The sequence below is a fragment of the Impatiens glandulifera genome, chromosome 3 (assembly GCF_907164915.1).
Source record: "Impatiens glandulifera chromosome 3, dImpGla2.1, whole genome shotgun sequence".
NCBI lineage: Eukaryota > Viridiplantae > Streptophyta > Magnoliopsida > Ericales > Balsaminaceae > Impatiens > Impatiens glandulifera.
Window position 1 is genome coordinate 18,332,593 of NC_061864.1, and position 16,850 is coordinate 18,349,442.

The following is a 16,850-nucleotide window of genomic DNA, read 5'->3' on the forward strand; positions in this document are numbered from 1 at the left end:
ATTAGTGTCATTTTTAAAAGATTGTGTTTGTTAATTTTTTGATTTTATAAAAATTTTAATTTTTAAGTTTCTTATGATGTCCGGTTTAGTTTCATTAACTTATTATATAAATCACCCTCATTTTTTATAATATATGGATAATTTTAAAATATATATTGCTAAGTTGTTTTTGTGATACTAACTCATTTTTGTAATGTTGTTTTATTATTATGTTGTGATTTTTACAATTTAATAAATTAATAAAATGATTCATTTTTAACGTCTTAACTATGATAAGATAAGGTTGTTTTTGTGTAATGTTAGTTTCTTATATACAAGTCCATACTAAATTTAGTCCTATGAGTGGACGAAAGCGTTAATAACGGTAATAATAAAAGTCTTAGTTGATGTGTTACACCAACTCTCTGCTCCTAAGTGTGACAAATAATTTTCTAAGATTCTCGGACATAGCCAAGATGGACAGGAGTTGGAGGGTAGTTTGGGTGTCATGGCGACGAAGGTTGGTAGGACCCATATACGAGTTGGTTCTCATCGGGATGGGAAATGGGTGTTGAGGTGTTCCTTGCCATTGCGGACGGGTTTTAAATTTCGGGTAAACGGGTTAGGGTTTTCTGTTATGAAAACGGGTTAGAGTATAAATATTTTTTTGAGTTATTTTTCTCATAACACAGTAAGGTTGAGAGAGATGAATTACAGATCTAGGGTTTTCTGGTTTCCTTCTTCTTGTTTTTTGGCTGATCTAGAGAGAAAGATTGGGGGAGCTTTTGATTATGGAGTAGTCCAATCATTCCTACTGTAATCACTTCTTTCATTTGAGAGCAGGACATGTAAGTTTCTACTATTGACATTTCTTTGATTTAGTGAAACTTATCTCTCCCGTGGACGTAGGTCGATTTTGACCGAACCACGTATATTGCGTTGTTATTGCTTTGTGCTATTTCATTTCTTGGTAATCTGTTTGTCGTCATAGACGATTTGAAACCGATTTATTACAGGTTTGATTTTTAAGAAGATCCGTAATTTTGTTGTTGCAAAACCCAACAAGGGGTCCTCTGGATAGTAAGGGTCAGGATGGGCATGAACTGGTAGTCTGGGTGCTGCGGCGGGAGAGTTACTATTACACAATCAGACTTAGAAATTCAACGAGTCTCGTACTTTTCACTTAATAAGAAATGAGTCAGATTCTACGTGATCAAATCTAAGGCACTTAAAGAATAATAGAAAATAAAATAAATAAAAAATAAGGAAAATAAGAATAAAATAAATAAAATTGAAGTTGAAATAAAGAGCCCAGATTCTAAATCGATGAAAACATGATAATGAGATTTTTTTTCAAATAAAAAAATATTTTATTTAATATAATTCAAATTGTGAGAATGGAAAACAAAAATAAAAAAATATTTTATTGAGACGCCATTACTTTTTGTTTTAATTACTTATCAAAGTATAGTCAACCAAAACATTATGTCAACAGTCCATAGGGGCATGCGACATGACATATATTTGTCTTTGATGATGTTTATTATTATTAATACACTAATAATTGACTTTAAATTGTTTATAAAAAATGGATTAAAAGGTTCAATGTACTAAGAAATTTTACATTACAATATTAAATTTTCATCCAAAACATTATATTAAAGTGGGAGTTCATTATATTAGATTGTCATGTTATTCTGGTTGTCTCTTTAAAGATTGATCTTGAGTATACATAAAACTTGACTTAAAAATATTCTTTACAGTTTAAAATTATTTTAAATTCTTTAAAAAAATATATTTTTGTATAAGGTATTGTTCAACTTCAACCTCACAAAATCAAATAACTTAAGATACTAAAATTAATATATAACTATTCAAGTAAAAGAATAATTAGTTAAGATAACAAAATTATTAGGTTTTATTCTCAGTAAGAAGAGTGAGGGTTGTGTTAGAGACTAATTATCTAAATTTTTGGTGTTAGTTGGATTCTGACAATAAATTAGTTTGTGAATATAAGTTTAAATTATAATATATTAAGTTATAGTTTTATATCTTTATTCTTAGAACTTGTTTGAATTTGGGTTTTTTAAGGTTTTTTTTTGTTTGTTTGTTAGTTTGATAAAAAAAAAGTTATTTTGGTTTTAAATTAATTTAATTATTAAAATGTTTCTTATTTAAATTTTCAATTTAATAAAAATAAAGTAATAATTTTTTAGTTGATAAAATAAATGAAAATAGTGAAAATTATAAAAAAACTCACTTAAGTAGATAGGAGCGTAAATGGTTCAGTAAGTTATTTCATAAAAAAAAATAATCTATTAGTGTTGTTTTTTTTAATCTCCATCTGTCGGATGATGGTTTAAACGTCGATTCGATTTGATCGATTATAGATTCGATTCGGTTAATTTATGAGTTTAATCGATGAAATATAATAAATTAAAAATGAAAATATTAATTGAATTGTATAAAATTTTAATAAATTAGATAATAAAATAATTATTTAATTTAAATTAAATTATATTAAATAAAAATGAGTTTAAGAAGAAAAAAAATCCTTTACAGATGTACTTGACGTACTTGACGAACATATATTTTTTTAACGTTTTATTAAAAAAAAATATATATTTAAAAATATATCAAAATGCATATATTGAGTTTTTATTATCAATAGCGACAACCGAACTGGCCATAATCAATATAGGAAATTGTGAACCGGTCAAAACTCGAATAGGTCGGTTTATAATTATTTCGAACGATTTTTATCAATTTCGTTCATTTTTTTATTTTATTATCCCGTAAAGATAAATTGTTAAAAGTGGTTATTAAATGTCAAGTCCTATGTTAAAATATTAAAAAATAATAATTAAAATTATAGAGATGTGACAATATGAGAATCGAATATAATAAATTTAAAAACTGAATAGCTCCTAAAGGGCTAACATACATGCCTTGATAGGTAGCCCATTTGCCCACTGACCACCAAAATATTGTAACGATATTGGGCTTAGTGGCGACCCGTAAAACTATAAAGCCTTATTTTTTTAAAAAAGTATTAAGTCTAATTAGTTAGTTTTTTATTTTTGTTATTTGAAAATTAATGATTTACATAATAAGTTAGTTAAATATAAATTTGATCAGATTTATATTTTGTTCAGGAAAAACACAAATGAAATGAAACAATAAAACTTATAAAAAATAATAAAACGTGAAACTAAAATCTACTCAGGTGTTTCAAAAAAAAATTCTTAAAAAAACAAAATGTGAATAGTTTAATTTTCATTTAGAAAGTCTTACATATCAAAATGTCAGGTGTTTTATTTTTTTATAATCATGACGTAACTTTTTTATCAATCACTACCATTTTTGTAGTATTCATTAAAATCAGAGGACTAATTATACACTATATCAAATATGATATTGTCTATTTTATTTATTTATTTAAGATTTTCTAAAACTTATTTTAAATTATAATCATTGCCTAAATCCAAAAGCCAACCTTTATATAATTAAACAACCAAACTCCAAATATTTATAAAATTTAAAACAATCTTAATGGGATGCTATAATCCCTAATGAGTTTTTACAGGTCAAAAGTTGATTACTTTTTTAAAAAGCTATTTATTTTATTCGCCATGTCATGCTTGACATTGACTCTCTACCAATTTCTTAACTACTAATTAAAAGCTAATTAGTTATTATGTTTTTTTCATAATGTTGCCATTTTACAATAAAAAAAGTAGTCAATAAATTTATTCATACAAACTTTATCATCAAAATGTTTTTTTATTTCATCAATTATAAGCCATTGACAACTAATATCATCTAACCATATAAATTAACTATGAATTAAAACACAAATTATTATTATTATTAAAATTAACATAATTCAACCTCAAACTTTCTCTTCAAATCTTTTTATGCAAAATACTACTTTTATTTCTTGAAATCAAAATTTATCGAAAAGTCAGTAACAAATCTAAATCTATGTAGGAATTTGGTCAATCCCAAAGATAAAGTACAAATGTGACATTATCTATAATTTTTATTTTTTTAAAATTAATACAATATTTTTTTTCTAATTTAAAAAGATAAAATTTACTTTTATCTACTATCGTTTTATTATTAATTTTTTCGTTATTTTTTTAAACCAACCCAAACTTCGATTCCTGAATCAACGTCTCTGGTGAGAACTAAGTTTGTCAGGGTCCTAAAATTTAATAAAAAATCGAACTAAAGATGTTACCCAATAAATTAGAGTGATTTTGGACAATTATTTTGGTTGGGTTGACAAATATATTTTTTGAAAATTGTTTTTGGCTAATGGACAATATTATTTTCTTTCTGCAAGAACACAAATTGAGACATGATGATGATCATAATATTATATATGATAAAGAAGTTGTCTTTTGTGTATGTTTTTTTTTTTGTACATCTTCGTTTGTTTCCTTGACAGTCAAATCCACACCAAATATTTACTCATACCCAAATCACAAATCTCGTCTCTTTTGGCTGCTCTTCGTCTATTCGATTTCCCCCCCTCAAAAAAGCAAAGCCCTAATAAAGCAAAGCAAAGCAAAACAAATCAAGTAAGTAAACGCTTCAGTCTCCCGCCCGTCTTTCACAACACAATTCCTTCTTTCTCTTTTCTGGGTACGCTTCTTTTCGTCTGAAATACTTCTTCGAGGAATCTCCGCACAAACCATAATAAAACCCATATTCATTTGCTCCTTCTCCGGTTCCATCGATTCAGAAGATTTCCGCGGCCATCTCCGTTTGTAAGTCTGACCCTTTTTGTATTCTATTGAACTCAGTTTCTCTCTGGTGTGAAATTAGTCAATTATCATGCGGTTTGATTAGTATAGTTCTAGGTTTTTGATTTCTGTTTTATATCTGACAGGATGCTAATTATATAGATAACATGGAGAGTAGTGATGATGTTGTAATTTCAAATGGGTTAGATAATGACAGAATGGTATCTAATGCTAAAGAAGATACAATTGGTGTTGAATTCCTTGAGGATTTTGATTCTTACATGGAAGATATCAACGAGAGATTGGTGGTTTCGCGAATGGTAAGTGATTCTGTCATGAAGGGAATAGTGAATGCAGTTGAACAAGAGGCATCTGAAAGAATTACTGACAAAGAATTTGAGATTTCTCTTCTGAAAGAATCTCTATCTTTTCACCAAACTGGTTCTGATAGAAGTGGTTATTCGGATGATGTTGGCAGCCTACGAATTGTGGCGATAGATCTGGTTAAGAAGATGAAGAAAGAGATTGATAGACTTAAAGGGGGTTCTCCTTCGATTCGAAAGATGGCTTCTGGTTCAGAGTTGATGGGTTTGGGCGAAATTCTACAGGATAAAGTTTCCAACAATTTTGCTGTAATGGAAAACTCTCTCGATGATTTGGAAACCACCATTGATAAGATTTGTTCGGAGGATTCATCGATAAGTGAGTGGAAGCATGAACAGGAGTTGCAGAGAGAGCTTGAAGGATTTATTATTCAGATTTCAATTAAGAATCTTCAAGAAGAATTCGCAGAGAGTTTAAAGTATCAAAGCTGCAGTTACTGTGAAAACATGGTCGAGAAAATCAACAAGATTTCAAGTTTGCGGAAGGATCTGAATGAAATCCTGAACTCGGTTTCGAATTCCGAATCTCACAATTTGGATAGTCATCACCGCAAATTTTCGCTGGACAGTCACGTGTTTTCGTCAATAATGCGAGGAAATGGAGTTTCAAACGAGTCTACAAATGGTACGCTCGATAAATGGAGCGCTGCCCAGTTTAAGCACTTGCAAAAGGACGAGTTGGTTGAATATTTCAATACTGAAATTTCGAAGATGAGGAGGAACCATGAAAGCACGGTTCAGGAGATGACCGAAGATTATTTTACTCTGAGACGAGAATATTTGAAAGAAAATGGTTCATCTTCACCGTTTCGCAAAGATAAAGAATTGGATGTTTTGAAGAAAAAAATCCAAGAGATCATATCGAGATTGGACGATATCCCTCTGGAAAATAAAAAACTGTCCGTAGTAACAAACGGGGATAGATTGAACGACAGGCTGAATGATCTTACATCTGAAAACCATCAACTTAGAGAAACTATTCTCGAAAAGAAAAAGGAAATGACATTTTTATCAGATCAAGCTTCTAATGCATCAGAGAAGATGACACAGTACTCATTAAACGAGATCAAGTTACTGAAATCAATTGAAGATCTCCGATCTTTCGAGGAAAACACATTCCTCGAGAATTTGATTGCTTCAGAGGTATTCAAATGCACCTTTGAAGACTTAAGATCATTTCAGGCCATAAACGCTACTACTGAAGCGCTGGAAATTGATGAGGCAGAACTAGAACACTTGGCTATGCAAGGGCTTTGTGAAATTCTCTACGAAGAAGCTTTAAAGGAAGCCGAGTTACAAATTAAAGAACTAAAAATTAGAAACGCTTCAGAGTTTGATCGCCGCGTTCATCTTGAGCATAACGTAACTGAAAAAGAAGATAAACTGAAAAGTCTTATTCACGAGAAGGAAGATTTGGAGAAGAAGTTAAAACTAGCGGAACTTTTGGTGGAAAAGCATGGGAATTCGACATTCGAAATGTCAATGTTGTTAACCAAGGAGAAAGAACGCGTTGAACTAGCTTACAAAGAGATCAATGATTTGAAGGAGAAAACCTGTTTGCAGGAATCATTGATCTCCGAGAAAAGCAAAGAACTCGATGCCATCAAAAGTAAATTGTTGGAGATATCACAACAAAACGAGGCGCATACTTTGCAAATAAGAGAACTAAAAGAAAATTTAGAATCGCTAACGCTTCAGTTTACAAGCATCGACAAAGAGAGGCAGTCACTTCTGGCTGCCAATCAAGAGAAATTGGGAGCTCTTTCATTGCTAGAAGCTAAGGAGGAAAAACAAAGAGAACAAAATGAGGCGCAAACTTTGGAAATAAGTGAATTAAAAGAAAATTTTGAATCACTAGTGCTTCAGTTTACAAGTGTCGATGAAGAGAGGCAGAGGCTTGTGGCTGCTAATCAAGAGAAATTGGGAGCTCTTGTATTGCTAGAAGCGAATGAGGAAACACAAAGAAAACAAATTAACGCTCTCAGTGTTTCTGTCAGCAGCCTTTCAGATTCACTAGCCAAATTTGAGGACAAAGTATTTGAGGATATTAAAAATGATAGCTCGAGGTAATCATTGTTACCATTTCTTTAATATCTGTTTGGTTTCCAATATTAACTAGAATGATACTTTCCTTGGATTTTCAGGTTAGAAGGGTTAAGTTATGAAGTGCGTCCTCTCATCAAGGATGTTAAAATACTGAAAAGAACTAGTTTTCTGTATAAACAACAGCTTGAAAGGGTATCAGATACCCTCCAACTAGCTGAGGCTGAGGTAATGGTTGAATTAAGTACTTTTGGTTAATAAATAGTTAATTGAGAATTTTTCTCAGAATATGATTGGTTTTCTAAGATCATTTCCAGCATAAATTAAATTTAAAACAAAATAATTTACTACTATCTTTCAATTTGAAATGCATAAACTATCTTGTTTCCATCATTAAGCAATAGTTTTGAGTTCTTATTAAGTTTTTTGTTGAATTACCCAATTACCCGGCAACTTTGTTATGAGCTAAGGATGGAGAGATGAAAAATGGAATATTTTTTTATTGTTTTTCAGCAAAAAGTATCTATGTAATGGAGTTAGTGGTAGCTAATGAGGGGAAATCTATTTTTGCTCCCAAAGAGGTTAATTGATTGTGTAGTACATGTATGAAGTTGTCTATTACCTTAATCTATGGTATAAACTTGATGCTGTGATGTACTATTTGAACTTGAAAAATGAGCAAATATAAAGGATTTTTTATTCAAGTACCATTTTACCCTTTAAAGAAAGGAAAAACAAAATGATTCTGCTTCAAACTCAACAGCCTCAAATCAGAAGTAAATTGATATTCTTGTATTTTCAGGTTGATCTTTTGGGCGATGAGGTGGATGTGCTATTAGGTCTTCTTAAGAAAATCTACATAGGACTTGATCACTATTCACCAATTTTGCAATATTATCCTGGTGTAAGTCATTTCCCTGAAAATTTTCATTTGGGTATCGCAAATATTTGATTGAAAACATAATGATTTTTATTCCAAATTTAAACTCATTGAACCAGCATCTTTTGGTTTGAAAATGAGGGAAGCTTGATATATGTTGTGGTGCAGATTATGGAGATCCTTAGGTTGGTTCAGAGAGAATTGCGGGTAGAACCTACTAAACATGCGTCATGATGTGATTAACAAGGTATGCATTTTACTTTTGGGTATTTCTTTTCTAATTTAACCTATGATTATCTTTGTTTTCTATTTGTGATTAGTTTGATTTGCAGGTTTTCTGATTTGAAGACACAAACAAAGTTTAAAGTCCAAAAGATATAGAATGGAGGGATGCAACATGTAGAGCAAAATAGTGAGCTGATTATTATTGGTTATTGGTTTTTTTTTTTTTATTGTTGACGAAGGGTTGTTGTTATTGTTGTTTAACCTTGTTTTGAACATATCGTAAATTTGCTTTAGTGCTAGGTGGGTGACCTAAGGTTAGTTTTTGTTTTTGTTAGCACAAACAAATGTTTGTTTTATACAGGCAGATCCATTGTTAGGCCTAAATGTTTTTAATTTTGATCATATAATTCAGAATCAACATTCATATTGCATTGAAACATGTATTAAAAGATGAGTTAAAAAGTTGTCATATTTAAAACACATAGATCTGATTCCACTTTTTGCATCATTCAAGTCAACAAGAAAAGAGACAAACCATTGTGGAGGGGGGACAGTTTCTTAAACCTTATAAAGACAAATGTAGACATGACAGATTTTCATGTTGCCTTATCTTATCCATTATTACATTAATCAATTGAAAGATACCTTCATATATTTACAACCAACCTGCCAACTCAATGACAAAACCTAAAATAAACTATTTTAGAACTCATGAATTTGAAACAATTATTCGCGAATAGGTAAACCACCCTTGAGTTCGTTTTTTCTCGCTTCTTCATTATGAAATAAATATGTATTAATATGTTGTGATGTCTATTCACAATCCAAGTTGGGGTTTCCTTATGAAGTGGAAAGAAGCTAATTTTGTCTCTTATCAATTCCAAATTCCAAATCAATGTCCTCTACCAACCCAACAAGGCCATTAATCAAAGGTTTTATGTCAATAATAAATTTTGACAAACCCTAATGAATGAGTTTATTCAGTTGATCATATATAGATAAGTTATTTAACAACTTACAATATTTAAGTTACAAAGACTTTCCTATGTGTATGTATGTACTATTATCCTTAGTAATACAAATTTTTTTAATGTCATATTAAAAAAGACAGGGAATGAATGATGCATCACATGGATTTCATGTTGGATTTCAATGCCTCCATGGCTCCATTTAGTCCAAAAGGTTGTAACATGGGAAGAATTGGGAAAAGAAACATAACGACTATAAAATTTAAATCCATTATTAAAATGGTCTAAAGTACTATTGATCATCAATTATGAGTATCTTGTGGGGAAAAAAAGAAAGAGAAAAAGGACAGGTCAAGTCAGAGAGAAGGCAATTGTCTATAATGGAATAGACCTATGACCGGTTTTATTTATGTTCATATTTGTCTCAACTCTCAAGAACGAGCAGTTACACCAGACGTCTGTTTCAGATTCTCAGACTTTAAAGAAAACGATAGAATGCGACACACCCATCTCTATTTCTTTTGATTTTCAGTTCATTTTCAGCACAATCCACCTTCTTACAAGAAGGAAAAAGTGTGTTTTTCTTTCTGGGTTTTGTCAAATTTCCTTACTTAGATCTGTAAAGGAGGATTCCGATGCTAATAATGGACAGATTCAAGGTAAATCTCAAGTGGGTTTTGGATATGGATTATGTATTGCTGTTGAGTATTGATTTCTCTTTTTCTTGATTCTCCTTTTAGGAAAATTAATGTCAAGCTTCGATCTAAAGCTTGAAGACGACAATGGTGATCTTTCTGGCGATTATCTATTTACTTTTTGGAGGTGCAATCGGAGAAACTGAAAAGAACACATTTTTAATCAATTGCGGCACAAATGGAAGCTCCATTATTGATGGTAGAAAATGGGTAGGAGACATTGAACCAAACAACAATGTCACTCTCAGCAGTTCTTCTGTTTTATTGGTGTCTAATTCTTCCTCCTCTTTCAATGAAGATTCTTCATTATATTCAACAGCCCGTTTATTTACAGATAACCTAAACTACACTTTCAGAGGATTTCAAGGAAATTACTTCCTTAGATTACATTTCCACCCCATCTCTTCCCCTAACTACGACGATAAAAGATCATTCTTTTCCGTGGAAGCGAACGGAGTCAAGCTACTGTCGAAATTCAACGTCGCCGGAGAAATTCAACTCAGAAAATCATCTCCCCTGTTCTTGATTCAGGAATATTTCCTTAAAAATGATCTTGAATCTTTAGTGATTGGTTTTGTTCCTGATAAAGGCTTGTTTGGATACGTGAACGCCATCGAAATTGTACCGGTTGTCGACGATGATTCTCTGTTTAATAAACGGGTCGGGATTCAAACGATGTACAGATTAAACGTGGGTGGGATGGATATCAAACCGGGTCTTGACGAGCTATTTAGATCTTGGGAAGTCGACAGCGGTTACATGCTTTCTTCAGAAGCCGGGTTTGAAATCGAAAACAAATCTTTCGTCGGGTATGGGTCTGTTAACGATACGATAATGGCTCCGATTTCGGTTTACGAAACCGCCCGAACTTCGACTAACGCTCAAGTTCTCGAGAAGAGATTCAACATGTCTTGGGAATTCGTGGTTGACCCGGGTTTCGATTATTTAGTCCGATTGCATTTTTGCGAGCTGGAATTTGATCGCGAAAACCAAAGAAAATTCAGAATTTACGTTAACAATAAGACCGTTGCCGATAATTTCGATGTTTTTAAACTTGCCGGAGGAAAGAACCGGGCTTTTCATCAAGATTTTGTTGATTCTGTGTCGGATATGATCGACACGATCTGGGTTCAGCTCGGCCCGACTGTAGCTCTCGGATCTTCAGAAAGCGATGCTTTATTAAACGGGCTTGAAATCTTCAAGCTGGGTCGAAACGGCGATCTTACCCGTTTGGAGAAATACAATCGTCCTCGCAAAACTAAACAAACAAAAAATCTCATCCTTTGGGTTGGAATCGGGGCGGGTCTGGCCACTATTCTTGTTATCGGGTGTCTGCTCACGTTGATAATTCGTCTATGCAAAACGCGAAAAAATAAACCAAGAGGACTCGGGTCGGTGTCCATATCCGGAGTGAGTAGGAATTTTACTCTAGCTGAAATTAAAGCCGCAACGAATAATTTCGATGAAAAACTTATCCTTGGAGTGGGCGGATTCGGAAAAGTATATAAAGGCGAGATCGAGGAAGGATTTACTGTCGCGATTAAACGGGCCAACCCGCAATCCGAACAGGGGCTAAAAGAGTTCCAAACCGAGATCCAGATGCTATCCCGGTTACGACACAAACATCTTGTTTCCATGGTGGGTATTTGCGAAGAAGGTAACGAAATGATATTGGTTTATGGGTATATGTCAAATGGAACATTAAGAGACCATCTTTTAGGACAAAACAACGTAAATAATCCATTGAATTGGAAACAACGATTGGAAATATGTATTGGGGCAGCCCGAGGGCTTCATTACCTTCACACGGGGTCTGACCGGGGCATCATTCATCGCGATGTTAAATCGACAAATATATTGTTAGACGAGAATTTGGTAGCGAAAATGGCTGATTTCGGGTTGTCGAAAAGTGGACCTTCTTTGGACCATACACACGTGAGCACGGCTGTTAAAGGAAGCTTGGGTTATCTTGACCCGGAATACTTTAGGCGACAACAATTGACCGAGAAGTCGGATGTTTATTCGCTTGGTGTTGTTTTGTTGGAGGTTGTTTGTGCTAGACCGGTTATATATCCTTCTTTACCTAAAGATGAGATAAATTTGGTCGAGTGGGCTATGAAATGGCAAAGGGAGAAAAAACTTGAAACTATAATTGACCCGTATTTGAAAGGACAAATCTGCCCCGAATCGTTGGAAAAGTTTGGGGAGATTGTCGAGAAATGTCTTTGCGACGAAGGAAAGATTCGACCAACAATGGGGGAAGTTCTTTGGCATTTGGAATGCGTTTTGCAGATTCATCAAGCTTGGATATGTGAAACAAATGGAGAAGAAACAATGGATTCAAATAATCTTGTATTGTAATTTGTAATTAGTGTTTGTGATCCCTAAAGGTTTGTTGTAATTCATAATAATCTTGAGTGTTTAATTCAAATTGTAATTTCATGAATAATTATTACTATCATCATAGTGTTAATATAAGGGAATTCTACTTTGAATTTTGAAAAAAAAACAATTATAAATGTTGTTTGCAAATGGACTATGAAGTATGAACCTTGTTTGAAGATAAGATATTTGATTTTTTAAATTTAAATTTGGTTTTTACTTTGTCAGTTATACTCTTCAAAATCCTAACCAATATCTAGAAGATTTGATAAATCATGCATTGAATCAGTTTATTGTTTTTAATATCAATTCATATTTTATGCTTTAAAACTAATTTTAAAATAAATAACTAAATAAAATTAATTAGAAAATATAATAATAATAATAATAATTTCAAACAAATAATGAAAAATAAGTTAATATATATATGAGAGAAGATAGTATATTTCAAAAAAAACTTGAGAGAGAGAGAGAGAGAGAGAGAGAAAGAGAGAACAATGGCTTCTTCAACAAGAGGTAAAGGGGAGATGAAAGGTTACTTCAAGCAGAAAAAGAATACTAGCATTGGCAAAAAGAGCGCACTTTCTTTAAAGTCCAAGGCTAAGATCCAGCCTCCGATCGAACCCAATGGTGTGCAACTTTCTGCCCTAATTTCTCATGGAGGTTCTCTTGACCTAGATGGTCCGGTGATCTCTCCCTTTCTTTTCGATTTATTGATTGTAAATTTCATAATCTGTTTGTGTAATGCGTGATTGAATCAGATGTTTGCGATGAGAAAGAACAGATTCTTAAGGAGTTCGATATGAACATGCTGTACGGGCCGTGTTTGGGGATAAGCAGAATTGATCGATGGGAGCGTGCTAATAAACAGTTTCTGAATCCTCCCAAGGAAATTGAGTCTCTTCTCAAGGAAGCTAAGTTTTCTCCTAATTGCTTATGGGATGATCGTGTTTAGGGTTCTTAGTTATGTCTTGTAATATTACTATGAAGTTATGTTTTTCATGGATCTGTAATGTTTGCTACTACTACTAATTCTATGTTATTTGATCAGTTTCCTTCATCTTCAAATGTGTATGATTATCATCAAATTGATAGCTTTTAATCTAACAATCCAAAGAGATAAAAAAGAAAAGATGACATTTTTAATTAAAATATGAACCATTCCAATAATATATGGATAATAATAATACAAACCCACAAATTCAATCCAAACATATGAAAATAACCACCCAAAAGTACACCATCCAAAGAGATAAACCAGATAGAAAGAAAGAAAACAACAAGTTCCAGGTATCTTCAAACAATCAACCAACCAATTTTACTCATTTAATTGTCTTCCTCTTCTTCCTCCTCTTCATCATATTCCTCATCTGCAGTCGCATCCTGATACTGTTGGTACTCAGCCACTAGATCGTTCATGTTGCTCTCGGCTTCAGTGAATTCCATCTCGTCCATTCCTTCTCCAGTGTACCAATGCAAGAAAGCCTTCCTCCTAAACATAGCAGTGAATTGCTCACTGACCCTCCTGAACATCTCCTGAATTGAGGTTGAGTTTCCAATAAACGTAGAAGACATTTTCAAACCCGTGGGTGGAATGTCACAAACACTTGACTTGACGTTGTTGGGTATCCACTCCACAAAGTATGAAGAGTTCTTGTTCTGAACGTTGATGATCTGTTCGTCGACTTCTTTCGTGCTCATTTTTCCTCTGAACATGGCAGAAGCTGTTAGGTATCGTCCATGGCGAGGGTCGGCAGCACACATCATGTTTTTGGCGTCCCACATTTGTTGAGAGAGTTCGGGGACAGTTAGGGCACGGTATTGTTGGGAGCCTCTGGAAGTTAAGGGGGCAAAACCAACCATGAAGAAGTGGAGACGGGGGAAGGGGATCAAGTTTACTGCCAGTTTGCGCAGATCGGAGTTTAACTGCCCAGGGAATCGGAGACAGCAGGTCACGCCGCTCATGGTTGCAGATATTAGATGGTTCAGATCGCCAACTGAAAGGAGAAAATGTGAATTTTTAGGGATCAATTCCAAACAAATTAGATTTCAAAAGTAGCTGTCTCAAAATGAAATAAGAGAACATATACAATTTTACAAAAAGAAATAGGAGAACATAAGCAATTTTAATCTAATGTAATGGGATAAAAAGACAGCAGGGGATGAAAGAATGATATGATTGATGAGTAAATTGTTCAATTGGGTAAACAGAGTTATTTGAAATTAATCTCAAAGTGTTTTGGAAGGATCTATACAGGCTTTATTCACCTATAAAAGTAATGAAAGAGACAACACAACAGCTCACAATCAGGTAGAAGACAATATCTTTTCATTTTTAATAAAAGACAATGCCTTTAACAGCTCACAATGAGGTAGAAGAAGCCACCAACCATAGCGGTCATCAACATTAACCTTCTTATGGATTAATATTTAGTAAAAAAGGTTCTAATAAAGCTGAATATTTGCAACCATCTGTTATCTAATGTAAGAGTTTGTAGAAGTAGTAGTAGCAGCAACAGTTAGAATAGAAACACAATAATATAACTTACATGTGGGAGTAGCAAGCTTCAATGTTCGGAAGCAAATGTCATATAGGGCTTCATTATCCAAAACCATACATTCATCAGCATTCTCAACAAGCTGATGAACAGAAAGGGTAGCATTGTATGGCTCAACAACAGTGTCAGACACTTTTGGTGAAGGGAAAACAGAAAATGTCAACATCATACGATCTGGATATTCCTCCCTGATTTTTGATATCAGAAGGGTGCCCATACCAGATCCAGTTCCACCACCCAAAGAATGACAAACTTGAAATCCTGTCAAAAGAAACACAATCTTTCTAAGACCCTTGGCTGAATTCAAACAAAATTGCATAAATAATGAAACATCATAACATCTTATCAGTTGAAGAAACACAAAGCAGCTCTATCAAACACAATCAAAGCAAGCATATCTATCTAATACAGTTGAATCAAGCAGCTCTAGCAATGAACAAACCCTAATCAAGTATATCAGATCTAACCAGCTCTAGATATCACAAGCAATTTAACATTTCCGAATAAGAGAAGCAAGCAAGATCTTACCCTGCAAGCAATCACAATTCTCAGCCTCCTTCCTTACTACATCAAGAACGGAATCGATCAACTCAGCACCTTCAGTGTAATGTCCTTTAGCCCAATTGTTACCAGCGCCGGACTGACCGAAAACGAAGTTATCAGGGCGAAAGATCTGTCCAAAAGGACCAGATCGGAGGGAATCCATAGTACCAGGTTCGAGATCCATAAGAACAGCGCGTGGAACATACCTTCCACCACTAGCCTCATTATAATAGACATCGATTCTGTCAAGCTGAAGATCAGAATCGCCAGCATACTTACCGGTGTTATCGATTCCATGTTCATCGCAGATAACCTCCCAGAACTTTGCCCCGATCTGGTTGCCGCACTGCCCGCCCTGGATGTGAAGGATCTCTCTCATTGTGTAGTGAAGATTGCAGCAGGAAAATGAAGCTTGTGAGTTTGGGCGGGAGGGGGGGAGGATAAGGGAGATCTGAGAGAGATTTTTATAAGAGAGAGAGAGAGACTGGCAAAGAACACGGGAGAGGCTTGTGAAGGAGAGAGACTAGGGTTTCTACACTGTCATACGATAGACATTTGTCGCACTATTTCTTCGGTCTTTTTCATTTGACCCGATCTTTTCGTCCGATCGTCTTAAGCCAGCCAACTTAGGACCTGTTTGTTTTATTTCATGCCTCCTTATTTCAAATATATTTTATTAATATTAAATGAAAAGGGAAAGGGAAATTGACAAAGATTGTCAATATTTTGATTTGTATATATTAATTAATGATAAAAAGTGTAAAAAAAAGGTAAGAAAATAAAATGATTAAATAAATTTCACTTTAATGATTTATTTTAATTGATTGTTATTCATTACATTTTTTTAATAATTTTTTTTTGTCAAAAGCATAATTTGAATTTCATTAAGATTACTAGAATCACCTTTAAAGATTTTTACAATATTCATTACTTACCCAATTGTGGTCAATACAAATATTATATTTATTTCAATCTAAATGATGTTAATAAAATATGATAATATTTCATTTAGGATTTCTAGTCCAATCAATGTGGCCCATGAGTTATTGGACTGTACACAGTTCTTTATCTCTATTTATCATACATAATGCATAAATGCCCCCTTTAAAAATATTGCAAAAATATGTTTCTAAATATAAACAAATAAAATATTAATATATATATTTTTTTGTCTAATTAAGATATATTTTAAATCATTGTCTTATTTAAATAAATATTAAAATAACATACTTTAACAAATACAAATTCAAACGTATTTAGATATTCTATTATTTATTCAGTGATATTGGGCCATGTTTAATTTCTTTATTAATAGTTGTAATAAAGTTATATTTTTCTACCAAAGGTCCAATACTACAATATTTCTCAACTGGGTCAATAATATAATAGCCCAAAAACTCAAGTGAGGATATTTGGGCCATGTTTTGCTAAAGAACTAAGCTC

The 16,850-nt window shown here is 33.1% G+C and overlaps 4 protein-coding genes across 6 annotated transcripts; 3 read left to right on the plus strand and 1 right to left on the minus strand.

Moving 5' to 3' along the window:
- The first annotated feature begins 4,431 nt into the window (after nt 1-4,431).
- LOC124929117 (WPP domain-associated protein) lies at nt 4,432-8,741 on the plus strand. Of its 2 annotated transcripts, none has more exons than XM_047469391.1 (6): nt 4,432-4,754; nt 4,877-7,179; nt 7,258-7,384; nt 7,959-8,060; nt 8,205-8,283; nt 8,369-8,741. In XM_047469391.1, exons 2-5 carry the CDS (start codon nt 4,898-4,900, stop codon nt 8,268-8,270), a joined length of 2,577 nt encoding a protein of 858 aa, XP_047325347.1. In that variant the 5' UTR covers nt 4,432-4,754; nt 4,877-4,897; the 3' UTR covers nt 8,271-8,283; nt 8,369-8,741. The 2 variants fall into 2 exon arrangements, with proteins under 2 accessions (XP_047325347.1, XP_047325348.1); XM_047469392.1 differs by having other exon boundaries at nt 4,893-7,179.
- Nucleotides 8,742-9,676: 935 nt separating this feature from the next.
- On the plus strand, nt 9,677-12,387 carry LOC124929118 (probable receptor-like protein kinase At1g30570). The gene is made up of 2 exons (XM_047469393.1): nt 9,677-9,888; nt 9,970-12,387. The coding sequence occupies exon 2, from the start codon at nt 10,012-10,014 to the stop codon at nt 12,283-12,285; it is 2,274 nt and encodes a 757-aa protein (XP_047325349.1). The 5' UTR covers nt 9,677-9,888; nt 9,970-10,011; the 3' UTR covers nt 12,286-12,387.
- A 358-nt stretch (nt 12,388-12,745) lies between these two features.
- On the plus strand, nt 12,746-13,372 carry LOC124932599 (DNA polymerase delta subunit 4). Of its 2 annotated transcripts, none has more exons than XM_047473255.1 (2): nt 12,746-12,987; nt 13,068-13,372. In XM_047473255.1, exons 1-2 carry the CDS (start codon nt 12,804-12,806, stop codon nt 13,259-13,261), a joined length of 378 nt encoding a protein of 125 aa, XP_047329211.1. In that variant the 5' UTR covers nt 12,746-12,803; the 3' UTR covers nt 13,262-13,372. The 2 variants fall into 2 exon arrangements, with proteins under 2 accessions (XP_047329211.1, XP_047329212.1); XM_047473256.1 differs by having other exon boundaries at nt 12,746-12,936.
- Nucleotides 13,373-13,430: 58 nt separating this feature from the next.
- LOC124928574 (tubulin beta chain-like) lies at nt 13,431-15,931 on the minus strand. Its single transcript, XM_047468811.1, has 3 exons — nt 15,393-15,931; nt 14,856-15,125; nt 13,431-14,303 (listed from the first exon to the last, which is right to left on the minus strand). Exons 1-3 carry the CDS (start codon nt 15,784-15,786, stop codon nt 13,633-13,635), a joined length of 1,335 nt encoding a protein of 444 aa, XP_047324767.1. The 5' UTR covers nt 15,787-15,931; the 3' UTR covers nt 13,431-13,632.
- Nucleotides 15,932-16,850: the final 919 nt, after the last annotated feature.

Bases quoted from the DNA above. Each gene is read 5' to 3' on its own strand.
- LOC124929117 (XM_047469391.1), top strand. From the start codon at position 4,898: ATGGAGAGTAGTGATGATGTTGTAATTTCAAATGGGTTAGATAATGAC. The intron at 7,180-7,257 runs GTAATCATTGTT...TTGGATTTTCAG, and splicing joins ATTAAAAATGATAGCTCGAG to GTTAGAAGGGTTAAGTTATG. The intron at 7,385-7,958 runs GTAATGGTTGAA...TTGTATTTTCAG, and splicing joins TCCAACTAGCTGAGGCTGAG to GTTGATCTTTTGGGCGATGA.
- LOC124929118 (XM_047469393.1), top strand. From the start codon at position 10,012: ATGGTGATCTTTCTGGCGATTATCTATTTACTTTTTGGAGGTGCAATC.
- LOC124932599 (XM_047473255.1), top strand. From the start codon at position 12,804: ATGGCTTCTTCAACAAGAGGTAAAGGGGAGATGAAAGGTTACTTCAAG. The intron at 12,988-13,067 runs GTCCGGTGATCT...TGATTGAATCAG, and splicing joins AGGTTCTCTTGACCTAGATG to ATGTTTGCGATGAGAAAGAA.
- LOC124928574 (XM_047468811.1), bottom strand. From the start codon at position 15,786: ATGAGAGAGATCCTTCACATCCAGGGCGGGCAGTGCGGCAACCAGATC. The intron at 15,126-15,392 runs GTAAGATCTTGC...TTCTTTTGACAG, and splicing joins GAATTGTGATTGCTTGCAGG to GATTTCAAGTTTGTCATTCT. The intron at 14,304-14,855 runs GTAAGTTATATT...TTCTCCTTTCAG, and splicing joins GAAGCTTGCTACTCCCACAT to TTGGCGATCTGAACCATCTA.